The 27968-nt window shown below is 44.7% G+C and overlaps 1 protein-coding gene across 1 annotated transcript; it reads left to right on the top strand.

Annotated features, from left to right (window-relative positions):
* Positions 1–37: 37 nt before the first annotated feature.
* Positions 38–27968, top strand: cox16 (cytochrome c oxidase assembly factor COX16). Its single transcript, XM_084309956.1, has 4 exons — positions 38–182; positions 6118–6195; positions 23959–24027; positions 25785–27968. The coding sequence occupies exons 1-4, from the start codon at positions 123–125 to the stop codon at positions 25896–25898; spliced, it is 321 nt and encodes a 106-aa protein (XP_084166082.1). The 5' UTR covers positions 38–122; the 3' UTR covers positions 25899–27968.

Genomic DNA, 27968 nt, shown 5'->3' on the forward strand with positions numbered 1-27968 from the left:
CAACGCACTCCGGAAGGATTAGCAGGAGGACCCAGTCAGGAAACGTCCCAGCTGTGACCTGTTAGCTCGCTAGCTAGCTGCTAAATCAATAACATGGAGCTGTGAGCTGGACAACAAGAGTCATGTTTAGTTCGAGGGCCTTTCGGAAAAATAAAACGCTCAGATATGGCGTCCCCATGCTGGTAAGTTACGTGTGCTACGTTTCAGACATGTAAATGACAACACTGTAACGGTTAGCTAACATTACTACTGTACTAGTAGCTACAGTACATACTTGGGTAGTCGGCAGCAAACATTTGTTACATTTTCTAACCATAGATTGAGTGGCGTTGTATGCGTGCTGCATGTCACCCTGTAAGAGCTACATGCAATCTAGCCATGCATGTTGAAAGTAAATGACGTATAATATATAATTCGTTAAACATAAACAACTGACTCCCAAAGCTAGGAACCAGACTGCCAACACTCATGTGGCTGATGAGGTCAGGTGACTAGAAACATATTTGTATCTTTCACTTCCAAATGAGCTTCATTTTAATAGTGTGTGAATAACCTACAAAGTACAAACAAGAAGATATTAACCTGTTATGCTGTTAAAAAACACTACTCTGGGCACTGTCACTGTGTGCTCATCATTATGTATGTCATAAATGTCCTGATGAATTGAAAATGGGGGACCCTGATGTAAACAAGACGAAAGTCTTTCTCTGGTCTGCATCCCCTTAACAATTGTATGTATTTAGCCGTACTGTATTGTACCAATTTTGCAATCTGTTAATACAATTTTTAATCAATTAAAGTTGGGGTCGGCACGGCAGTGATTCGGGAGGTAACTTGTTAAGAGAGCAGTCGTCTGGTAATCCCAAGGTTCCCGGTTCAATTCCCTTTCCCGCTCCTCCCAGGCAGCGTGTCGAAGTGTCCTGTCAAGACACTTATAAACCCCTAACTGCTCCCGATGAGCAGGTTGGCACCTTGCGCCATCTGTGTGTGAGTGAATGTGAGGAACAAAATTGTAAAGCGCTTTGGATAAAAGCTGTTATATAAATGCACCATTTACCATTAAAGCTGAAGTTCATCATTTTGGACCCGTAGCCCTATTTCCTATAGTCTACCAATGATGTCAATGGGTTCCTTTCTCAATCCATGCTGTTATTCATACTGGATGGATACTCACCGCTCAGACGTTTAGCCCTAACATTAAAGTCAATGGGGCCACGCTCTAGTCTCTACAAGGTCAATGGGGCCACGCTCTTGTCTCTACAAGGTCAATGGGGCCACGCTCTAGTCTCTACAGGGTCAATGGGGCCACGCTCTCGTCTCTACAAGCTCAATGGGGCCACGCTCTAGTCTCTACAAGGTCAATGGGGCCACGCTCTAGTCTCTACAAGGTCAATGGGGCCACGCTCTAGTCTCTACAGGGTCAATGGGGCCACGCTCTCGTCTCTACAAGCTCAATGGGGCCACGCTCTAGTCTCTACAGGGTCAATGGGGCCACGCTCTAGTCTCTACAGGGTCAATGGGGCCACGCTCTAGTCTACAGGGTCAATGGGGCCACGCTCTAGTCTCTACAGGGTCAATGGGGCCACGCTCTAGTCTCTACAAGGTCAATGGGGCCACGCTCTAGTCTCTACAGGGTCAATGGGGCCACGCTCTAGTCTCTACAGGGTCAATGGGGCCACGCTCTAGTCTCTACAGGGTCAATGGGGCCACGCTCTAGTCTACAGGGTCAATGGGGCCACGCTCTAGTCTACAGGGTCAATGGGGCCACGCTCTAGTCTCTACAGGGTCAATGGGGCCACGCTCTAGTCTCTACAGGGTCAATGGGGCCACGCTCTAGTCTCTACAGGGTCAATGGGGCCACGCTCTCTAGTCTCTACAGGTCAATGGGGCCACGCTCTAGTCTCTACAGGGTCAATGGGGCCACACTCTAGTCTACAGGGTCAATGGGGCCACGCTCTAGTCTCTACAGGGTCAATGGGGCCACGCTCTAGTCTCTACAGGGTCAATGGGGCCACGCTCTCTAGTCTCTACAGGTCAATGGGGCCACGCTCTAGTCTCTACAGGGTCAATGGGGCCACGCTCTAGTCTACAGGGTCAATGGGGCCACGCTCTAGTCTCTACAGGGTCAATGGGGCCACGCTCTAGTCTCTACAGGGTCAATGGGGCCACGCTCTCTAGTCTCTACAGGTCAATGGGGCCACGCTCTAGTCTCTACAGGGTCAATGGGGCCACGCTCTCTAGTCTCTACAGGTCAATGGGGCCACGCTCTCGTCTCTACAGGGTCAATGGGGCCACGCTCTCTAGTCTCTACAGGTCAATGGGGCCACGCTCTAGTCTCTACAAGGTCAATGGGGCCACGCTCTAGTCTCTACAGGGTCAATGGGGCCACGCTCTAGTCTCTACAAGGTCAATGGGGCCACGCTCTAGTCTCTACAGGGTCAATGGGGCCACGCTCTAGTCTCTACAAGGTCAATGGGGCCACGCTCTAGTCTCTACAGGGTCAATGGGGCCACGCTCTAGTCTCTACAAGCCTCCAAACAGAAGCTGAAACCTACGCTCTCACCTTTTTATGTAATATTTTTTATTTAAAATGTTCTCTACTAAAACTGTATTGTTTGTTTTTGTTCTGTAAAGTGTCTTTGAGCATTAGGAAAAGCGCTATACGAAATTTGATGTATTATTATTATTACGCTGGCTGCACCCGTGTGGATTAGGTTTCGTTTCGGTGTTAATTTCTGGGCTTGGTACAGACTCAACCATCTCTAGGGACCATCATCCCTAAATGTGTTTTGCATCGTCCCCCAGAGACACAGTTCTCATTGTTCCCGGGACGTTATTATAGCATCTCATATGTGGCAACAACCGGTAGTTTATTCAAAACATAAAACTGAAATAAAAACACAAACTGATCTGAAAATGTTGAATGAAAAGGTGAAACACTGGCTGAAACAAAAGCAAACCTGCTGCGATCACTGATCACTCATACGTACACTACACATGGACATATGACGAGGACCAGACACGCATAGAAAAACACACATACATACGATATACTGCATAAGACTACAGTACGTGCATGCATGCACACGGACACACACACACACACACCTATAAACATATATGCACATACAGGTATATTGCCATGAATCAGGGAACATGCACAGCACACATACACAACAACACATGTCAAATTACTGATGTGATGTAATTATTGTATGTAAATAATGTCACTATTAATGATGTGCTTATTTGAACTAATGTACCTTTGGTAATGATGATTGGTGATATGTAATGACCACTTTTAAGTAGAAAAGCCTAATTAATCAGCAAATTAGCCTTGGCTAGAAATCCTACATGAAATGCATCTGTATCACTATCTTGTTGTTGTAACTTGAAAACAACGTTTTCTTTTGCATCGTCCCTGACTGACACATAAACTACATGGTGCATTAATATAGCAGAGCTCTGAGCTTTCATCCAAATCGCTTTACAATTTTGATTCTCACATTCACCCATTCACTCACAGATTCACGCACCGACGGCGGAGACAACCATGCAAGGTGCCGACCTGCTCACCGGGAGCAGTTAGGGGTTAAGTGTCTTGCTCAAGGACACTTCAACACGCTGCCCGGGAGGAGCGGGAATCGAACCGGGAACCTTCCGATTACCAGACGACTGCTCTACCCTTTGAGCCACTGTCGCCCCGAACTAATAAATAAATAAATAACATTCCTATGATCTCTTTGTCCAATACTTTGTTATAGTTGTCATGGTGACACAGGGCAATATGACCCAACTATCAGATGACAGTATAACAATATATATATATAATATATATATGCAGACGTGCATATGAATAAGCGGTGGCCTAAAGGTTAGAGAACAGGGTTTGTGACCGGAAGGTCGCTGGTTCCCAGTGGTCAACGGTGTCAGGCTGTGGTTGTACTGGGCAGCTCCTAGTGGTCAACAGTGTCAGACTGTGGTTTTACTGGGCAGCTCCTAGTGGTCACCAGTGTCAGGCTGTGGTTGTACTGGGCAGCTCCTACTGGTCAACGGTGTCAGACTGTGGTTGTACTGGGCAGCTCCTACTGGTCAACGGTGTCAGACTGGTTGTACTGGGCAGCTCCTAGTGGTCACCAGTGTCAGGCTGTGGTTGTACTGGGCAGCTCCTAGTGGTCACCAGTGTCAGGCTGTGGTTGTACTGGGCAGCTCCTACTGGTCAACGGTGTCAGACTGTGGTTTTACTGGGCAGCTCCTAGTGGTCACCAGTGTCAGACTGTGGTTGTACTGGGCAGCTCCTAGTGGTCAACAGTGTCAGACTGGTTGTACTGGGCAGCTCCTAGTGGCCAACAGTGTCAGGCTGTGGTTGTACTAAGCAGCTCCTAGTGGTCAACAGTGTCAGACTGGTTGTACTGGGCAGCTCCTAGTGGCCAACAGTGTCAGGCTGTGGTTGTACTGGGCAGCTCCTAGTGGCCAACAGTGTCAGGCTGTGGTTGTACTGGGCAGCTCCTAGTGGTCAACAGTGTCAGACTGGTTGTACTGGGCAGCTCCTAGTGGCCAACAGTGTCAGGCTGTGGTTGTACTGGGCAGCTCCTAGTGGCCAACAGTGTCAGGCTGTGGTTGTACTGGGCAGCTCCTAGTGGTCAACAGTGTTTCAAGTTCAAGTTTCTTTAATAGTTGTCATACAGAAGTACAGAATACTTTTATACAAAATGCTTCTTACTGTTACGCTCCAGAGACTGTGCAAGACAAGATAAGTATGAAATAAAATAACATAGTATAGCATGTGAATTAGAAGTAAAAAAATGAGGTCACAGTGTTCAGTATAGACATATGTACAATGTTCGATGCAGAATAGATGTAACTGAGTTACCATATAATATACAATACTATATAGTGCAAGGCAGAAATGGGATGAGGTGCAATTTAGGTACAATTTACAGTAGATGTACGAGTTGTAGTGCAAATCCTTTATCAATAAATATAAAGTGTGTTTGTGTGATCTAAAGTGTGGAGAGTGGGTGCTGCAGTGTGTTTTTTACCATTTACCATTTACCATTTGTTGTTTGTTTAAGTGAGTGTGTGGGTGTGTGTGCTGTGTGCATTTGATGGTTGTTGCATAGTGTTTATTGTTCGTTTAGCAGCCTGATGGCCTGGGGATAGAAGCTTCTTCTGAGTTTTTCTGTGCTCGCCTTAAGACTCCGGTATCGCTTGCCTGACCGCAGCAGTTCAAAGAGGCAGTTGTTCGGGTGGCTGGAGTCCTTGATGATTCTCTTAGCCTTCCCCCTGCACCGCTTGTTGTAAATGTTCTGGAGGGTGGGAAGCCCCCCTCCAATTGTGCGTTCGGCTGAACGTGTCACTCTTTGTAGTCTGCTACGGTCTTGTGCAGTGCTATTCCCAAACCAGGAGGTGATGTTGCCAGTCAGGATGCTCTCTATTGTACATGAGTAGAAGTTCCTAAGGATCTTCTGACTGACTTGGAACTTCCTTAGGCGCCTGAGGAAGTAGAGGCGTTGTCAGAACAAGTGTCAGACTGTGGTTGTACTGGGCAGCTCCTAGTGGTCAACAGTGTCAGACTGTGGTTGTACTGGGCAGCTCCTAGTGGTCAATAGTGTCAGACTGCGGTTGTACTGGGCAGCTCCTAGTGGTCAACACTACAGTGTCAGACTGTGGTTGTACTGGGCAGCTCCTAGTGCATGGTCAGACTGTGGTTGTACTGGGCAGCTCCTAGTGGTCAACGGTGTCAGACTGTGGTTGTACTGGGCAGCTCCTAGTGGTTAACGGTGTCAGACTGTGGTTGTACTGGGCAGCTCCTAGATGTGAATGGAACTGTGTGAATGTGAAGCAGGGAGTTTCTGAAAAAGAGAAGCTAGCCTGGGTAAATAAAGGATACAAACAAAGAAAAAGGATATTACAAATTATTTTAAATGTCTTTTATCTTGTAATATAATTGTCACGGTTCTATTTAATTCAAAATAGTCTTTTGTTGTTAACCTAAGATTTACATAATTTATATGTACCTAATATATTTTTTACTATATAGTATAGGGTGTTGTACAATTCCATACCTTTGCATGGATCCATGACGGGATGAAACTCTTTTCTATGTAATTTCAGTTGCTGATTGTTGGAGGTTCTTTTGGACTGCGGGAGTTCACGCAGATCCGCTATGACGCTCAGAAGTACCAAAGAAGGGTGAGTAGTAGTGTGTTTGAGCGTGGCGCGCTCGTATCCATCTTCCTCCAGCCAGAGTTCACCCACCAATCGGTCGCTAGACAGAACTCCGAGCTGTGCCAACTAGCAACTCCTCCTACGCAGAGAGTTGGACGACGGTTTACCAAAGAGCATCAAGTGTAGGAAGAGATCACTGTTAGACTCAGGAATTAACACCATGTCTTGTTTGTTGACGGATGCAATTGTCTGTGGAATAGCAATCGACTGCTTGAATACCAGCCAATTTCGATGTTGTGAAAATATTTAACCCTTTAAGTTTCAGGCTGTGTGGCGTACGGACGTAGAAACCCTTTCAGGCTGTGTGACGTACGGACGTAGAAACCCTTTCAGGCTGTGTGGCGTACGGACGTAGAAACCCTTTCAGGCTGTGTGACGTACGGACGTAGAAACCCTTTCAGGCTGTGTGGCGTACAGACGTAGAAACCCTTTCAGGCTGTGTGGCGTACGGACGTAGAAACCCTTTCAGGCTGTGTGACGTAGGGGCGTAGAAACCCTTTCGGGCTGTGTGGCTGCATCATGTACATTACAACCTCTGCTCAGCAGTAGTCACTCACAACAGATATGGGTGTATTGCTCAGCCCTACTTGATAGCACTATAAAGTGTGAAACTACTCCTCCTAGTGGCGTGATGGAGCATTTCTCCTGAGAGAGTCACGACACTGGAACCACTGAGAAGATGGCATCACTCTCGATACTCAAAATGTATTTGTACTCTTATATAGTCAAGTATACACTGAGGTGTTAAATGTACTCTTATAGAGTGTAATACACACATGTGGTGTTAAATGCACTCTTAATATAGTCAAATACACACTGAGCTGGTATTAAATGTACTTTTGTAGAGTCAAATACACACAGAGGTGTTAAATGTACTCTTTATAGAGTTGCTTCTAGGCCACACTGTGTGATTCATGCGGAGAGACGTATAATAAATATCGTTTTGTCTCCACTCTTTATAGTAAAGTTGTTGAAGACACAGACTGCTCCCCCAAACGCATTGTCAGGGTTTCCTAACCTGATTAGGAGTGAACAGGGACGGAACAAGAAGGGGAGAACGAGCCCTAATAACTCACCCAAACGACAGCTCTAATTCATTAAAATGACAGAAGAGAAGACCCACCCTGTATTAGAAGAAGCCATTACAATGTGATGAGCCGGCCTAGCGTTTGTGTGCGCGCGCGAGCGTGTGTGTGTGTGAGGCAAGTGGCTGTTTTATTTTACCGTGACAAATGCAGACGCACGTCACCTGGGCGAGTTCCAGATGGCAGGCCTTCTCTTCTTATTACTGTCCCTGTGAGCTGACGCTGTGGAGTGCGGAGGCACCGAGCCCCCGGCACCGACACTGTGTGCTCCGCGCAGCTGACCCCCCCCCCCCCCCCCCCGCATCCCCACCACAACCCCCCTCGCCCCCACCACAAGCCCCCCCGCATCCCCACCACAACCCCCCTCGGACGACGAGTCAAGTGTTCCTTTATTAATCCCCTTGGCGAAATTCAAGTGTCATAGGAGCATGGGGAGGTGTGTGTGTGTGTGTGTGTGTGTGTGTGTGGCACAGTTAGGATAGATGGTAATAATAATAGAACAAAGTGCAAACAGTAATAATTAGATAATCATTTGTTGTCATTATACAGCACAAGTACAGTGCAACGAAAAGACATATGGCATCCAACCAGAGTGCAAATGTAATAGTAATATACAACATACTGATACAGGTGATTAAACTGGTTATAAAATAATATAAATCAGTACTAGTACTGAGTAATAGTGCTAATCAGATGTATGCACACAGTTGTAGTATAATAATGGTAATAGTGATAACAGTAGTAGTGAACAGTAGTGAGTGTCGGGATTCAATCAGACAGTACTAATAGTGATGATGGTATACATGGTCCAAAACCTCCCTCTTATTATTAATTTTTAAGAGCGAGAGAGAGAGGGGAGTGCAACAAAGGACATAGTGAACTGTGTGTCTTAAGTAGTTAAAGGAACATGCCAACATTGTGGGAAATGCACTCACCGCCTTCTCCAGAGTCGGACAACAAGATAGATACCAACGTCCACTCTGTGCGTTCAGGAGAAAGCTATCCGGCTGCAAGCTAGCCTAGCTTACGCATGAACGGAAGCGGACATGGCCGGGGCGGTTAGCCTTCGGGAGAGGTGTTAGTTGGACGATGCCTGGGCTAACCGGCCATGTCCTGTGTCATACAGACCACTAGCCTCGCTTAAAACTCCGGGAGAGGTGTTTTTGGCCAACAACTATAGGCTAGCTGGTCTGTATCCGCTTCCATTGTTTTGTGCTAAGCTAGGCTAGCTTGCAGCCGGTATAGCTTTCTACTAAATTCACACACGAGAGCGGAAATATCTTCTCGTCTCACTCTGGAGAAGACGGTACAGCTCCGTGTTCCTTTTTAAATGTGTGTATATATGTACTTACAGTACTTGTAATAACATACTAGTGAAGAAATTTTTAGGCGGTTTGGTTAATTGTTAAAGTTTCAAGTTCAAGTTTCTTTATTAGTTGTCATACAGAAGTACAGAATATTTTTTATACAAAATGCTTCTTTCTGTTTCGCTCCAGAGACTGTGCTAGGCAAAAATAGATAATAAAATAAGTATAGCAAGTATAAAATAGAAGTCAAGTACGTAGACAAAAATGTTCAGTATATACAATGCTCTATGTAGAGTAGAAGTAACTGAGTTACCATACAATATACTATACAGTGCAAAGCAGAAGTGGGATGAGGTACAATTTAGGTACAATATAATTTACAGTAAGGTGTAATGAGGTATGGGTTGTAGTGCAAATTCTTTACCGACAGGTGTGACTGGTGTGACATGCAGTGGTGAGGGTTCTCACAAGTATAGTATTACAGAATGGAGTGTGCGCATGTGAAAGTAGAGGTGTGTGTCTGGTGTCATGAGTTTCCTGCAAGCGTTAGCGGAGCAGACATCAAAACGCATGCTGTTGAAGCAGCTCTTGGCACTCCCACTTTGAATCCGTTATCTAACCAGCTGCTTCCACCTCCGTCCTCTGAGATATTGACCCACTTAAGTCTTTAAAACCACTGTCTGATAATTAAGTCACTGTATGACCCAGTTTGCGTTTTTCATCCTCTATGAATCAATTCAGCCCGGAGACGAGAGCGAGGGCTCCTCCCCTTTCAGCCAACTCTCTCTCTAGACTCACTTCCCTCTCTAGACTCACTTCCCTCTCTAGACTCACTTCCCTCTCTAGACTCACTTCCCTCTCTAGACTCACTTCCCTCTCTACTCACTTCCCTCTCTAGACTCACTTCCCTCTCTAGACTCACTTCCCCCTCTAGACTCACTTCCCTCTCTAGACTCACTTCCCTCTCTAGACTCACTTCCCTCTCTAGACTCACTTCCCTCTCTAGACTCACTTCCCTCTCTAGACTCACTTCCCTCTCTAGACTCACTTCCCTCTCTAGACTCACTTCCCTCTCTAGACTCACTTCCCTCTCTAGACTCACTTCCCTCTCTAGACTCACTTCCCTCTCTAGACTCACTTCCCTCTCTAGACTCACTTCCCTCTCTAGACTCACTTCCCTCTCTAGACTCACTTCCCTCTCTCCCTCTCTAGACTCACTTCCCTCTCTCGATTCGGCGCTGGAGGAAGGACTTGCTTCAGTACATATTGCACCAGAATTTAAAACAGAAGAGGTTCCAACAGTCTGCTGCTATATGGCTCTTGAATTCTTATTATATAATATGGGTATACTGGGCAGCTCCTAGTGGTCAACAGTGTCCGACTGTGGTTGTACTGGGCAGCTCCTAGTGGTCAACAGTGTCAGACTGTGGTTGTACTGGGCAGCTCCTAGTGGTCAACACAGTGTCAGACTGTGGTTGTACTGGGCAGCTCCTAGTGGTCAACAGTGTCAGACTGTGGTTGTACTGGGCAGCTCCTAGTGGTCAACAGTGTCAGACTGTGGTTGTACTGGGCAGCTCCTAGTGGTCAACAGTGTCAGACTGTGGTTGTACTGGGCAGCTCCTAGTGGTCAACAGTGTCAGACGGTGGTTGTACTGGGCAGCTCCTAGTGGTCAACAGTGTCAGACTGTGGTTGTACCGGGCAGCTCCTAGTGGTCAACAGTGTCAGACTGTGGTTGTACTGGGCAGCTCCTAGTGGTCAACAGTGTCAGACTGTGGTTGTACTGGGCAGCTCCTAGTGGTCAACATTGTCATTGTTAACATGTTTAACTAAATGTAGGTTTTCCTCACTGGTAATGGGATCTCTGGAACATTTGAGGGGCTTATCCCAGACGTGGGGAAGTGGGGGGACTGATCGGATCAGTACTTGGTGTCGGCCGATACCGAAAGTTTAATAAGAGTCGGTATCGGTGGTGAAAGAGTGGTATCTGTGCATCTCTTTTTTTAATTTTTTTATTCTATTTATTTTTTGGCTTTTTTTTAACAAATGTTTTTTATTTTCCCTTTTTTAGCATTAAACTAGACAAACAATACAGTAACAGTAATAATCAATGATAAATCACAGGACAATGACAGAAATGACTAATGACAGTCCAGTAATTAAATAAAAATAAATGTAGATTAAAAGACATAAAAATAATAAATACAATACATGTGCTCTTGCTCGCTCTCTTTCCTTCCCCTTCCCTCCCCCTCCACCCCCCCCCTCAGGACCCCCACTTGGACTATACATCCACTATTTCATTTAACATCAGAAAATTACAAGTTTATATGCTACCCTTTATCTTCTCCACCACAGCTACCCAGACTGCTATGCTGGCTTCATTAACACCACATTTTTTTGGGCTTTTCTGTATTTCTCACCCATCCCAATTTAGTCGTTATGCCAATTCCCTTCCTGGTCATTGCGCGCATTGCCCCACTGTCGGTCTGGGGAGGGTGTAGACTACCACATGCCTCCTCCGATACATGTGGAGTCAGCCAGCCTCTTCTTTTCACCTGACAGCGAGGAGTTTCACTGGGGAAACGTAACACGTGCGGAGGTTCACACTATTCCCCCCTGATCCCCTCCCTGCTGAACAGGCACCTCGACCGACCAGTAGGAGTCGCACTTTACAACGACCAGGACTTATACCCCACCGGCTTCCCACCTGCTAACACTGCCAATTGTGTTAGTAGGGACGACTGACCAAGCCGGAGGCACCGCTGACAGCCGCCCCCTGTATCTGTGCATCTCTAAACAGACTGTTGGTCCCTTTAGGGCCCAGTGATACATTTATACCTAGTTTCAGTTCATTTCAAACCTTTATTTAAACTCGAAAGGCAACTGAGGTTTCCCCTCATTTACAGTCATGTCGAGTGTACATAGAAATAAGCCAAAGAAAAAGCATATAAAATCACACACGGCATATAAAATCATAACAAAAAGGCAAAAAGCAAGGATAACCAATCAATTAAAACACGCACAACTTGATTGACGAAGGTAACGGAGATAACGTTTTTAATAGTAGGTGTACTTATTAAGTGCGACAGTGGCTCAGGAGGTAGAGCATTTGTCTGGCAATCTATCTTTGGATAAAAGTGCTATATAAATGCACCCTTTACCATTTATACAAAGAAGTGTCTTCTTGGCTTACGTTTAGTTTACACAGCCTCTAGATTTAGTTGCTTGTGATCTAAGATAAAAGATGGACCTAAAAAAAGAAAAAATATAAGACTTCAAATGGTTGTCTGGGTGGTTTTTCTTCCCCCAAAACACCCAGTTTGATGTAATATACATGAGATATATCATTGGAGCTAGTGATGCACCGATGTGAAAATTGTGGCCGATACCGATATTAATATTGCTGTTCTGGCCGATACCGATATTTACCGATGCCGATATCTCTGTATAGAAAACACTTTTTTATGATAATCAAATCAAAGAGCTATTTTCCAAAACGCATTTCTTTTTTTTTCTTTTTACTTTTGTAACTTATTTTCAGAAATTACTGATATTTTTAAACTATTTGACCAAAACAATTTTTTTTAAATATCGGCCCTATCTTGATATCGGACCGATACGATGTGTAAAGAAATTACCATATCGGCTGATATTATATCTGCGGCCGATATATCGTGCATCTGGAGCTCCTCCTCCTCTTTCTCTCTTTCCACTAGTTATTGTGGAGATGCAGGCTAGCGGTGGTAGGAACAGCACGGATACTGCTGGTCCCAACACAGTGAATGACAATCACACTATTGGCTGTGGATCACGAGTGTACTTGAGGCTAGGGCTGAGCCCAAACGTTCTAACCTTTGTTCGTTACGTTGGCATTCGAATTATAAATCAACATTTGAATTTAATTTTTTTTTATACATTTCTTTTTTTTTCTTTTTTTTCATTCTGGTTTTTCTTCACAGTTGCAGATAAAGATTAGGCTACACTAATATTATAGTATTAAAAGAAACTGAGTTATATTCATTAAAAAAGAAAGTTGATTAAATTGATTTAGTTGGGCTGGGGCTTCTCCCTGGGCTGGGGCTGGAAAGTTGATTTAATAAAAATAAAAAAATACTCTTAATCAGATTAATCACTTTATTCAAATTGAGGATTTAGTTTGAGGATATTTATTAAAAAATAAATGTATAAAAAAAAATTGGGGGCGGCTGGGTAGCGCAGCGGACTAAGCGCCTGCCTACCACCGCAGAGACACTGGTATCGAATCCAGCTGTCAGCGGTACCTCCGGCTTGGTCGGTCGTCCCTACTGACACAATTGGCAGTGTTAGCGGGTGGGAAGCCGGTGGGGTGTGTATGCTGGTCGTTGTAAACAGCGACTCCTACAGGTCAGTCGGGGCGCCTGTCGCTCAGTGAGGAAGGGAAGTAGTGTGAGCCTCCCACGCATTACGCTCCCCCAGTGAGAGTCCTCGCTGTCAGGTGAAAAGAAGTGGCTGGCTGACTCCACATGTATCGGAGGGGACATGTGATAGTATCCATCAACCCTCCCTAGACGGGGGGGGGGCAGGTGGCGCACGGAGATTACGTTCGTCACCAACACCGGGAGACACTAGGATTCGCCTGTTCGAATCCAGCTCCCGGCGTTGCTATCAGCTTGGCTGGCCTCTCACACTGATACAATTGGCTGTATCAGGGGGTGGGAAAAGCTGAAGGGTGGGTCCTGGGCGTTGTGGACAGCGACCCCTATAGTTCGGTCGGGGCGCCTGCTCAGCGAGGGTTGGAACTGAGGAGAGATAGTGTGGCCTCCCACACGCTACACTCTCCCCGGTGAGAACCTGCGCGGCCAGGTTGGCCTGCCCCAGGCTGCACATGCGTCGGAGGAAAGCATGTGACAGTCTCCGGTCTCCCGGACCAACAGTAGGGGAAAGTACGCAACAACCAGGAAGGGTGGGATGGGAGAAAAATCGGGGAAAAAGGAGGGGAAGAAAGATAAAAAAGAAAGAAAAAAAAACTCCCTAGACCGGCAAGTGGGGGGCAAATGCGCGCAACGACCAGGAAGGGAGGGAAGGGAATTGGCATAACGACTAAATTGAGATGGGAGAAAAATACAGAAAAAGGGGGAGAAAAAGTAGATAATAAAAAAGAAATGTGATTTTTTTTTTAACCATTTTTTTTTAAATTAAAAGCGACTGTTCGAACCCTGACTAAGTTCGAATCCCAAAAACAGGCTTCGGGGACAGCCTTACTTGAGGCCGCGTAATAATATCCCTCCCTTGTAGTAGTTACTTTAATACTTTGTAGTCGCCTCCGTAGGCTACATCGTTATTTTGCACACTGCGCACTGCGGTAATAATAAAGCCTAGATCTAATTACACATCAATCATTTAGCCAGCCACTAGAGTAATTCTAGCATTATTGCACTGCAATATTACACATAATTAAAAGTACTAATGGATTCAGAATAGGATTCCTTTCAGACGTATGCTACAGTAGGACAGAATCTATTTGAATTGCAAAGCGATGGTAGAGCGCAGCTGAATTTCTCTGTGAATAATATCCAAAGATCTCCCCTCACAGAACCTGACCGGCTGCAAATGGCCTTTACTTGTGTACAGGGTTGTTTCATTGATTACAAGGAATCTATAAATTGCAGACTGTTTCAGCTTGACCACTATAAACATTCTTCCTGTTGTAGTGTTTGTTAATCCACACTCCTACGCAGAGCTCTCTCTACGCCTGTACGTCACAGCCTGCTAAACACTACCGTCTCTACGCCTGTATGTCACAGCCTGCTAAACAGCTCTGTCTCTACGCCTGTACGTCACAGCCTGCTAAACACTACCGTCTCTATGCCTGTACGTCACAGCCTGCTAAACACCTCTGTCTCTACGCCTGTACGTCACAGCCTGCTAAACACCTCTGTCTCTACGCCTGTACGTCACAGCCTGCTAAACACCACTGTCTCTACGCCTGTACGTCACAGCCTGCTAAACACCACTGTCTCTACGCCTGTACGTCACAGCCTGCTAAACACCTCTGTCTCTATGCCTGTACGTCACAGCCTACTAAACACCACTGTCTCTACGCCTGTATGTCACAGCCTGCTAAACACCTCTGTCTCTACGCCTGTACGTCACAGCCTGCTAAACACCTCTGTCTCTACGCCTGTACGTCACAGCCTGCTAAACACTTCTGTCTCTACATCACAGCCTGCTAAACAGTTCTGTCTCTACGCCTGCACGTCACAGCCTGCTAAACAGTTCTGTCTCTACGCCTGTACGCCACAGCCTGCTAAACACCTCTGTCTCTACGCCTGTACGTCACAGCCTGCTAAACACCTGTCTCTACTCCTGCACATCAGTCTGCTAAACAGCTGTCTCTCTACGCATGTACGTCACAGCCTGTTAAACAGCTCTGTCTCTACTCCTGTATGTCACAGCCTGTTAAACAGCTCTGTCTCTACTCCTGTATGTCACAGCCTGCTAAACAGCTCTGCCCAAGAGAGCACAAATTTGTACCAAATCAGGACATCTGCGACCAAATTAGTTAGAAAATACGTCTATAACGTTGAATTGGGTGCATACAGAGCATCGCTAATAAGCAAACATTAAGCTTGTATGAACATTTGAGTTATGCAGTGATAGTTATCAGAAAAGTAAACATACTATAGTTCTGTCTTTTCTGCGTAAGAAACCCATACCTTTATGGCTGCGTCCATCGTCGTTTCCATGGACACAGTGAATAAACAAGGCTGAATAGATGACGTGAAATTTCAATCATTTAAAATGTTTCTTTCTTATTTATAAAAGAGACTAGAAAATATGGTGGACTGCAAAGCTCTCGAGTGGATACGTATCCACTTCCATTAATTTCTACTAAGCTAGGCTAGCTTGCAGCCGAATAGCTTTCTACTGAACGCACAGAGAGGAAATTGTTATCTACTATCTATCTTATTTTCTGACTCTGGAGAAGATGGTAAGCACATTTTCTGTAATGTTGCCGTGTTCCTTTAAGCAGAAATATCAACACATCCACTGAAAAAAGGCATACAGTAGATTAAAATATCAATCTTGCGATTTTAAGAATGGATTCAAATTATATACGACCCCGCCCCCCCCCCCCCCCCCTACATTTGACCCTGACCCCAAGTCCTGAGTGCTCATCTCTTCTATCCAAGCTCAACTATCTCTCCCCTCTGCAGATGCTATGATTTATACATTAAAGAAATAATGCATGAAGGAGGGCAGAGATGCCACCTGAAGCTCAATAAACACACAACACAAGCCCCCTTCCCGTCTCCCATGCCCTACTAAATAGGGGTGTAACACATTTACAGACTCAACGTGAATTTTTATTTTGAGGTCACGATTTCAATCTTTATTTGTGATTTGTTTATATGCGTTTGAATGGTATTCATGAGCTCTAATTGTAGATTATATTCATGAGATCTAATTGTAGATTATATTCATGAGATCTAATTGTAGATTATATTCATGAGATCTAATTGTAGATTATATTCATGAGCTCTAATAGTAGATTACGTGATATAGGATACGGCACAGCTTGGTTTGGCTCAGAAAGACACTACGTTTTATTTAAACGCTGTAAACAATGAAAATGAGCTTTAAACATTATGCTAATAGCAGTAGCCATACCAACCATACCACCAGTTAAACGGAGAGAAAAATGTAAACCTTTTGAGTTTTCTATTCTGTATTGAGATTGTTACTCGTTAAATCTTTTGCTGCTCTCTAATCTGATTGATTGCTGGTGATAGTAATAGTAATGGAAGGCTACTTGTCATTGCACCCTGCATGATAATAAGGTTGGTTGGCCGAGAGACGTAATAAACATTGTTATTCACCATTTAAACATTGGTCAAATTCCATTTGTATGCGGATGATACTATCATTTATTGTATTGCTGACTAGTAGGGCTGTCAATGAATATTCTATAGTCTAATTAATAACCAACTTGTAAAACAAAAAAAACATACATTGTGAAAATTCATGTTCTCTCGTGGGCCTGGATGACTGACAGGAGACATGCAACGTCACTTTCATTGAGCAGAGCTGACGAACGTGCCGATAACAACAACAACAACAACAACCGCATGGCGTAGAGTTCAGAACCCAACACGGTTCACGAAGACGGTGATTTGCACTCGGAGCTCAATCTAAAAAGACCTTGTTTGGAAAATGGAAATACTTCAGAATTTTATCAACTTGTGGAACCTCGAGACAAAGTTGTATGCAAGCTATGTAAACTACAGCTGGCTAACGCTATTTTGGGAGCTCTAGCATCAATAATGTAAGTAGTCTACTTTTCAGTTTTTTTAATAGCACTTTATTGTAAATCATCCCTCAGGGTAAAACTTCTGGATATTGAATAATGAATAGACACAAAAGGGCAGGTCCCCAATGGTTTCATTACTATTCCCCGTTTTGTGTCAAGGATAAGATATTGTTCCCATGTTTATCACACCTCACACCTCGCTCTGAGCCTGAGGCACGTTGCTGTGTATGAATGTTCGTTCTATATACCGTAAACTCTCGCTTATTTGATCTCACTCCGATAGACGGACCGTTCGAGAGACGGAATACATTATTCTATGTGTATGCTGGTATGTTGATCTTAACCCTTTTCACTACCACATTACAGACGGTTATCAGTCTGTAGTGTGGTTGTGAAAATGTTAACCCTTTGTCGTGTGGTAGTGAAAGGTTAACCGTCTGTAGTGTGGTTGTGAAAGGGTTAACCTTCTGTAGTGTGGTAGTGAAAGGGTTAACCCTTTGTCGTGTGGCAGTGAAAAGGGTTAACCTTCTGTATTGTCGCAGTGAAAGGGTTAAAGGTAATAACGGATAACCTCCAACATTCCCGCGAGGCTGTGCAGGAAGCTCTCAAGCTTAAACTGGTGCTGAACGCTAGTCAAATGAAACGTATGCTATTTTCCAGATACAGAAACATAGATTATAATTGTTTTTACATATATCTACTCTAAATGGATCCACTATTTGAGAGGGTCACTGAATATAATTATCTTTGCATTTGGCTTGATGAAAGATATTACTTTTAAATACCACATAGTCTCACTAGCAAACCAAGAGAAAATGTAATTATTTTACAGAAATAAATCCAGCTTCCCTATATGATTCACAGAAAGAGGATTGTTGAAGCAGTCTTTATGTCAGTTTTGGATTATGGTGTAATTTATAGAAACGCTGCCCGTTCCACTCTTTCACCCCCTAGACACGTCTATCATTCTGCTCTTAGATTCATAACTGTGGTGATTGCATCCTGTATGATAAGGTGGGTTGGTCGTGAAATAGGCATTGGTATCTGTTCATCTTTAACACTTTCAGAGCTGGCCGTGTTTTCCTTTTTACCCCCTTGAATGCCACCATCCACTTCAATGTTAGCTTAAAAACGCCTAATCTATGTTTTAAATTATGGCTATGTGTCTAATCTGCCCGGCGCTTTATCAATGACTCGTTTGCAGTCAACATTGTCGAAGCGGATTGTTTTTTTATCGGTTCATTTTCGTTTTATAGCATTTTGAAAAGCCCTCGTTTTCAAGGAAAATATAAAGATTCCATGATAAAAGTGGGCTTTTAGTGTGTGTTTAGAGTGCTCCAAAAACACATGGGCTGGTCTTCAACACACTCTGTAGATCCGCTCTCAGTCAGGACAGATCTTCAACACACCCTGTAGATCCACTCTCAGTCAGGAGGACAGATCTTCAACACACCCTGTAGATCCGCTCTCAGTCAGGAGGACAGATCTTCAACACACCCTGTAGATCCACTCTCAGTCAGGACAGATCTTCAACACACCCTGTAGATCCACTCTCAGTCAGGAGGACAGATCTTCAACACACCCTGAAGATCTGCTCTCAGTCAGGACAGATCTTCAACACACCCTGAAGATCCACTCACAGTCAGGACAGATCTTCAACACACCCTGAAGATCCACTCTCAGTCAGGACAGATCTTCAACACACCCTGAAGATCCACTCTCTCAGTCAGGACAGATCTTCAACACACCCTGAAGATCCACTCTCACAGTCGGGACAGATCTTCAACACACCCTGAAGATGGGCGGCTACGTGGCGTAGTGGGCAAGGCGCTCGCCACGAATGCGGAGACGCTGGGCTCGTCAGTTCGAGCCCAGCGCTCCACATTGCTTTCAGTTTAGCTGGTCGTTCATACCAATACACATTGGCCGTATTAGGGGGTGGGAAACTGATGGGTGGGGATTGGGCGTTGTGGACAGCGACTCCTACAGGTCGGTTGGTGCGCCTGCGCAGTAGAATCAGGAAGTGTCGGGGGCAGCGTGAGCCTCCCACGCGTTACTCCTCGCCACTGAGAGATCGAGCTGTGCAGGTGAAAAGATGCGACTGCTGTTACCTCAAGTACCGGAGGGGACTTGTGCTATGTATAGGGATGGGAATTGATCAGATTTTATCGATACGATTCCATTATCGATTCTGCTTATCGATCCGATTCTTTATCGATTCCCTTATCGGTTCCTGATACATTTATAATTTAAATAAATAAATTAAAAAAACTAAGCTGGTTAGAATAACAACATGCAACTTGACATTTCTGATTGTCATTTATCATTTATTGTTGAGCCCCCATGTCAGAAAAATACAAAAACTGTAAAAATCTTTATTAACTATACACTTAAATAATCTATTGAACTGTAGTTGCATTCAACAGGTCGTTATTGCAAAAGAGAATTTGTTAGCAACATGCGTGGCGCTAACGTTATTGTTTTTTAATGCGCAACTGTCGGAAAAACATGGCATCGATAAGAGGAATTGGTAGTCACGGAGGCATGCGATTCCAGGAATCAGACAATTAGGAACCGGTTCCCAATCGATTCCGATTCTCGATTCCCATCCCTAGCTATGTATGACTTAGTCCACATTGCAGCCGGCTTGTGGGAGGCAAGAAACAACGTTCGTGACAGGGGAGGGTTGAATTGGATGATACGAAATTGGGATGGGAGAAAATATAGAAAATGGGAGAAAAAGTGGATAAAAAAAAACACACCCTGAAGATCTGCTCTCACAGTCAGGACAGATCTTCAACACACCCTGAAGATCCACTCTCTCAGTCAGGACAGATCTTCAACACACCCTGTAGATCCACTCTCTCAGTCAGGACAGATCTTCAACACACTCTGTAGATCCACTCTCTCAGTCAGGACAGATCTTCAACACACCCTGTAGATCCACTCTCTCAGTCAGGACAGATCTTCAACACACCCTGTAGATCCACTCTCACAGTCAGGACAGATCTTCAACACACCCTGTAGATCCACTCTCACAGTCAGGACAGATCTTCAACACACCCTGAAGATCCACTCTCTGTCAGGACAGATCTTCAACACACCCTGAAGATCCACTCTCAGTCAGGACAGATCTTCAACACACCCTGTAGATCCACTCTCTCAGTCAGGACAGATCTTCAACACACCCTGAAGATCCACTCTCTGTCAGGACAGATCTTCAACACACCCTGTAGATCCGCTCTCACAGTCAGGACAGATCTTCAACACACCCTGAAGATCTGCTCTCAGTCAGGACAGATCTTCAACACACCCTGAAGATCTGCTCTCAGTCAGGACAGATCTTCAACACACCCTGAAGATCCACTCTCTCAGTCAGGACAGATCTTCAACACACCCTGTAGATCCTTCAACACACTGTGCCGAGCCTGGTGGTGTTCAGGCTCGATACGGTCCAAAACAAATCAATTTCCACACAAGCACAGTTTCAATAAAGAAAAGATATTTATTGATTAATAGCGCAAAAGTCCGATGGGCAATTAGAGTAGTCGAATAACAGTCCAGGGTCAAAACACGTATCAGGCTCTCGTACAAAAAGGGAAGGTTCAATACTCTGGGTTTGTCGTCCGGTCCAGGGTCAGTTTCACAAGGGGGTTTCTCAGCCAGTCCAGGGTCCAACACCTTCTCCAACACCTTCTCGCTTTCTCCTCTCCTTACAACTACCTCTCACCTCACAAACTCCGTATCACACTCTCTCTGCTCTCTGCTCCTTCCTCACCTCCACTCAACCTTTCTCTGTCTCTCCTCAGGCTTTAATCTATGGGTGTCTCTGTGTGTGTGTGTGGGATGTGGGTGATAACGTGGTGCACAGGTGTGTTCCATCAGCCCTAATCAACTCCCTAATTAACTCTCCTCTGCCCGTGGCAGTAGTATAATCTCCCTTCCTCCACGTAGCCATGGTGGGACGGGGGATGATATCTGCCACAACACCCTGAAGATCTGCTCTCACAGTCGGGGCGGTTAGTTGGACAGAAAGAGGCGACATCGGCTCAGTCAGGAGGTAGCGCTGCCGTCTGGTAATCTGAATGTTCCTGGACGGATGCCGGCTCCCCCCCGGCAGTGTGTCGGAAGTGTCCTTGAGCAAAGACACTTAACCCCCTAATTGCTCCCGATGAGCAGGTTGGCTTCTTGCATGGCTGCCTCCGCTGTCGCTGTGTGAATGTGAGGCCTAAGTTGTAAAGTGCTTTGGATAAAAACGCTATATATACTGCATTTATTTATATATATATATATATATATATATATATATATATATATATATATATATATTTAAGCATTACATCACGCGCAGGAGTGGTTTGTGACCAATAAACCATGCCTAGGGGTGGTCGTTAGGCCCGAGGCGCAGCCGAGGGTAGTTAGACCCCCCCTAGGCATGGTTTATTGGTCACAAATCACGACTACAAGTGGTGTAAAGCTTTTATACAACTGCCAGATTCATCCAACCTTATTTCTATACAATAAACACACATTAATCGAAGATTTATTGAAAAAACCATCCGCCAGAAAAAGTAGTTCCCACAACTACAAAAAAGACAAGTTGCCTCCATGTGGAAGCAGCTTGAAGTGCATCCAACCAAACTAACACATCCAACTGTGTATTATTGGAATGATTGAGAGAAGTTGCCTCATGTGGAAGCAGCTTGAAGTGCATCCAACCAACTAACACATCCAACTGTGTATTATTGGAATGATTGATTGAAAATTTTATTACCAGATGCAGAATGGGTACAATACAGTACGGCTCAATACACACAATTGTTAAGGGAATGCAGACCTACTTTCCATAGAACTTCATTCTTAGATGCTTCTATATAAAGTAGGTAAAACAAATTAAAACGTTTTCTTTGCCCTATAGGAAAAAAAACGTTTTCTTCGCCCTATTTTTTTATTTATTTCTTTTAGCCTAAACTTAACCAGTTGGAAACCAGGGGTACAGTAATAAAATTAGCAATCAACCAATCAATCAATTCAATAGACCATGCTCACTTAAAACAGCGCTGCTTCTCTCTCAGTCTGACTCCCCCGCTGTTGCAGACAGGAGTGTGTGTGTGTGTGTGTGTGTCACAGTGTGTGTGTGTGTGTGTGTGTGTGTGTGTGTGTGTGTGTGTTTGTGGGTACGCCAGCGTCGGACAGTGTGAGAGTGAACGCTGCAGTCAGTGGGAAGGAAGTAGAAATTTCAATCAATCAATCCGCGATTTTCTTTTGTTCTAGATTGACTCAAGACCCATCAATTACATCATCCAACATTGTTTAAAGGACTAACACATTCCCCTTGACAGAATCGCTTCATATTTAGTCGTTATGGTGCTATCAACATATCCATTTGTTGTCCGCGATCTTGTTTTCTCCCGGAGTGAGCCGGGGAGTGATATGTGATTCGGTTGTGGGCGGGTCCTGAGCCCAGGACCGTGGATTGTTGCCAATAAAGACGTGTAAATGGCCAATCAGAATCGAGAAATTTGCATGCCGTTGTATAAATATATATATAGTCCATTTACCATTACAGAACCATGATCACAAACCTCTCCGTTTCAATGTGTAATTGTTTCAAGCTGATTATTCTTTCTTTATATTGTTTTATCTTGTATATTTTAACTTGTCTGTAGCTTGATGTCAGTTTAAACGAGGGTAACCTCAGTTATCAGGTGTTGAATGAATGAGTGAATCGCTCTCTCTCTCACAGAGAACCTCCTCTTATCTTATCTTTAACCACTCTGTCCGTCTGTCACTCAGTCTTCCTCTTCCTCACTGGCTCCGCCTCTCTCTTCCTGTGGGAGTGTTTCATGTGCCTGAGTGACAACCGTCTGGCCTCAGTCTCAGCTGTGATATTATAGATAGCCAGGCCGTGTGGAGGATGGAGACGAGGAGCTATACATCCTTAACCCTTCCACTGCCGCACTACCAAAATGGTTAACTCTTTCACCGCGACAACACACAGAAGGTTAACCCTTTCACTGCCACACAACAGCCGACCGTCGGTTGTGTGATAGTAAAGGGTTAACCTTCTGTCGTGTGGCAGTGAAAGGGTTAAAGGACCTTGAGCCATGAACCCAACACCTGTCTCTGGGATTATATGAACCTCTTCTTGTATGTAAAATGGAATTGGTACTACATTTAGAATAAAGCAGTTGAGAGATAGTTGAGCTTGTTTTGCTTGTGTCTATTTTTGTGGACATGAATAAACCATTTAAAGCCCGTTGGTCACCGTCCCCCTGGATATCAACAAAATCGAGTCATTTCAGATATCCAATCTGCTTCCTCGATGATATTGCATAATATACTCCGCTTACTCTGATTGGCCGATCAATACTGTCAAGCCACTGATATTCCTTCTGACTTTAGAAGACGATTTTTAGATGCCTTCGCACGCAATTGCACAACAACCAACAAGAGACACACACACACACACACACACACACACACACACACACACACAGCCGATGTCAGACACAGAGGGAGAGACAGAGAACTCTTTGCTCTCTGGTAACGATGTCTGATGAACCAGGTCTGCATAAGGCAGCAGCACCACTTCAGAGACAGAGAGATGAAAGGACGAGAGAGATGCTGAGCTCCTGTTTGAACCAGCAATTCTGTGTGTGATTGGATGACGAAATATACATTTTAGTAATTTTAGACATGATGGAGGATGTCTGGGTTTTCCAGCTCATCCAGCCGATCGTCTCGGAGGTCCTTTTTTGAGATCGACTGGTAATCGAAATCACTTGGTTGCTGACCTCTGACCTAATGATGAACAGAAGGCCACGACCCCTCATCAGCCTACTGAGCGTTGGCTGTGCTCCGAGAGGGTGACCTAGTAAAAACACTTAATCAAGTGATACAAAAATGATACTCGTGACATTAACATTCCACAATAAGCAATGTATGACCATATTAAAATATCATCCTACTGGATCTTTAATATGCTGTGTGCCATGCTGCTAACTCTCCCCTGCTCTCTCTCTCTCTCTCTCTCTCTCTTAGTTGGACCCCTCACTGGAGGCCAAGGTGAACGTTGAGAAACAGCCGGTTATGCTGGAGGAGCAGTACCAGGTAAACACAGACAGGTTCAGGGGTTTACTGGAGGAATAGAATAGAATAGAAATACTTTTTTTTGGGGCGGCTACGTGGCGTAGTGGGCAAGGCGCTCGCCACGAATGACGGAGACGCTGGGCTTGCCTGTTCGAGCCCAGCGCTCCTCATTGCTTTCAGTTTAGCTGGCCGTCCATACTAATACACATTGGCCGTATTAGGGGGTGGGAAACTGATGGGTGGAGATCGGGCGTTGTGGACAGCGACTCCTACAGGTCGGTTGGTGCGCCTGCGCAGTAGAATCAGGAAGTGTCGGGGGCAGCGTGAGCCTCCCACGCGTTACTCCTCGCCACTGAGAGATCGAGCTGCGCAGGTGAAAAGATGCGACTGCCGTTACCTCAAGTACCGGAGGGGACTTGTGCTATGTATGACTTAGTCCACATTGCAGCCGGCTTGTGGGAGGCAAGAAACAGCGTTCGTGACATGGGAGGGTTGAATTGGATGATACGAAATTGGGATGGGAGAAAATATAGAAAATGGGAGAAAAAGTGGAAAAAAAAATTACTTTTATTATCCCGAGGGACACTGCAAATCGCTCAACATTAAACATTTAGACTGAACAGGTCACGAATCAGAATAACAACCAATCAAATTGCCTAAGAATAGAATAAAATATAAGAATAGAATGGAATAAAAATGGAATAAAAGATACAGTAAATAAATACAGTAAAAAATATACTGAAGTACAGTAGGTGAAATATTATACAGTGCTGTTTCAAAAGTAAGAGTCCAGGAAGATGGTAACTGTCCCTCTGTGCTCAGTGATGCAGTGAGGCACAGTGATGCATTGTATAGTCTGATGGCTGTCGGAATGAAGGACTTCCTGTGCCGCATTCAGTGCTGCATTTAGGGAGTGTGAGCCTGGCACTGAACATGCTCCTCCTGTCCGCCAAGTCTGTGTATAGTGGGTGGGAGACACAGACGGTAGGTTTTACTGGAGGAGCAGTACCAGGTAAACACAGACAGTAGGTTTTTACTGGAGGAGCAGTACCAGGTAAGCAGGTCTAGGGACCCTGAGGAGGCTGAATGGATGAAGGATGATGTGCTGGTGGTCAGGCTCTCTGTCTGGTGAGGCTCTTCAAATAATAACAGGTTGAAAAACAAAGTGTCTGAGTAAAAGATACAGGAGGTGTTTCCCCCTGAAATATATAAAACAGGTGAGTTCCCTTTCTACACAGTGTGGCCTCGTTTCTACCTGTCTGAGGAGAATTGTTCAGATATTGTGAGTTGATGCGAGCTGATGTTTGGGTAGTGTGAGTTGATGTTTGGATAGTGTGAGTTGATGTTTGGATAGTGTGAGTTGATGTTTGGATAGTGTGAGTTGATGTTTGGGTAGTAGTGTGAGTTGATGTTTGGGTAGTAGTGTGAGTTGATGTTTCGGTACTGTGAGTTGATGTTTGGATAGTGTGAGTTGATGTTTGGATAGTGTGAGTTGATGTTTGGATATTGTGAGCTGATGTTTGGATAGTGTGAGTTGATGTTTGGATAGTGTGAGTTGATGTTTGGGTAGGGTGAGTTGATGTTTGGGTAGGGTGAGTGGATGTTTGGGTAGTGTGAGTTGATGTTTGGATAGTGTGAGTTGATGTTTGGATATTGTGAGTTGATGTTTGGATAGTGTGAGTTGATGTTTGGGTAGTGTGAGTTGATGTGACATTTGCTCTTGAATTTAGTCCGGCGTTGGTACTAAAAATGCTTCCCTGTCCTCTTGTCCTCTGCAGAAGCTGAAGGAGGTGAACCTGGACGAATGGCGGAACATCCGCGGGCCTCGTCCGTGGGAGGACTCCAAGGAGTACCAGGAGCAGCAGCGCGTCCGGCTGGAGAAGGAGGCCTGATGCCCAGGGAGAGGGAGCCTCACTAACGGACTGAACAACAGCTCACAGGAGGAGGGGCTGGGTGAGAGAGTGGAGGACTCTGTTCTGTAGCACCACCCCCACCCCCACCACCAACTACACCCCCGAGAGCCAATTATCCTGGACACTGCCAGCCCAGGGCACAGACTCTTCAGAGCCACGTTCAGCCTGCAGACGAAAGTGGCTCAAATCTGATTTCTTTCCTTCATAATGTGACTCGGATCTGATTCTTTCACGACAGTGTGTGAACGGCACAAATCACATGGAATCTGATCTTTTCAAATTCTGATTTGGGCCACTTTCGTATGTTGTCCTAAATCAGATACAGGTCAGATTTTTTTTGCAATGCTCTGAACAGTCATGTGACTTTCATGCGACTTTTACGTCACTCTTGATTGACATTTGTACATCTTTATTTAATGTCCATCTTCTTTATTGTTCATTTGCGCATGCCGGTCAATTCAGGAGCGTGACCGGCTCACACTGGAATCTGATATTGGCCAGATAAAAAAAAAAATAATAATAATAATAATAATGAATAATTATAATGTGAACAGCCAAACACAAATAAATCAGATCTAAGCAATAAATCAGAATTGAGCAGTCGGACTTGCAGTGTGAACGTAGCCTTACTTGTTTTTGTTTCGTCTTCTTGGCTCCATCGTGGATCCTCTTCTCTCACACTGTAACGGTGCATCACTTCTCCTGTGATACGTGTTATAATGCCTACCTGTGGGGGAAAATGACGTCACATAAACGTAAAACTCGTAGAAACTATTTTGTGGTCGGTGTTCTAGACTGTTTCATCTCGACAACATAAACATTCTAAATGGACCGCATTGATTTAGTGTCAGTTGTTGATATTAGTGAGTGAGCACTGCAGCAGGGGGCATCAACTGCAGTCCCAGCTGTTCCCTAGCAACGCAAATCCACCGAAACGGTCCATAAGTTCAACTGTAGTATCGAATAACACCGTTTTCTATGTAAAGCATATGGACGGTTTCAAAGTGACAACAATAACACTCTAAAAGTGACCCCCGTTTATTCCCCGGTGCGATGTTCGACAGGAAATACAAACGGGAAATACAAACTGTTGCCTAGCAACAGAATTCCAGCGAAACCGTCTACATCACGCCCCATCTACAGTCGACAACGTGTGTGTTATATTTATTATTATGGATGGGGACGGCCAGGTGGTGGTTAAATGTGTCCAGTAGGTGGCACATCGGAGCACCATGCCTTGTGGATGAACAGGTAGAATGGAGGAGAGAGAGGGAGAGAGAGATGTCTATCAGTGTGTGACTTTCACAGACGAATAAAATAATGTAATATTAATACGAAGAAGAGGCTCTTGTAGTTTGTGTTTTCTCAGCCTCTCTTGGGAACGGAAGGTTGTGGTTTACGACCGTGTTGAGTTGATGTACCTGTTGTGGAAACTCTGCAGGTATAAATAACAGCGGCTCCATCGGCCTCCGCGGTGATCTGTTTCCCTGACAGTTATTACTTTGCCATGTCGCTGGATTTATTGTGTTTTATTATAGAGATGGTATTATTTTTTGCTTCCATACAAACTAAAAAAGTACTTTTTGCACCACGCCGCCCTTGACGGTCACACATTTTTAGAGAGCCTGTTCTTTTGACTCGGCTCACTAAAGAGCCATCTTGTCCGGCTCCCAAGATCTTTTGTTTGCTTAAATACATTTATTACCAAAAAATTATGTGTAAAATGAATTACTAATGTAAAAAACATACATTATATCAAATGTTTATTATTTATATGGCTTTTATTTACATACTCAACATGAAGCAGTGCTACAAAACATTTAAAGAAATCTGCTCCAAATCAGGAGCCGGCTCCCGTCGTTCTTCTTCAAAGAGCCGACTCTAAGAGCCGTTTAGTTCACGACCGACGCATCGCTAACATGCATAATGTACATGTCTCGAGCGAGAGCAACGCCTGCGTCGGTTATTGGGTTTGAAATGTTCTCACGGCTTCAAATCAAAAGTGCTTCAAAATGAACGTCATCTGTCACAGGATTACATCGGCTCTGT

Source organism: Notolepis coatsorum (assembly GCF_963971535.1).
Source record: "Notolepis coatsorum genome assembly, chromosome: 3".
NCBI classification, from domain to species: domain Eukaryota; kingdom Metazoa; phylum Chordata; class Actinopteri; order Aulopiformes; family Paralepididae; genus Notolepis; species Notolepis coatsorum.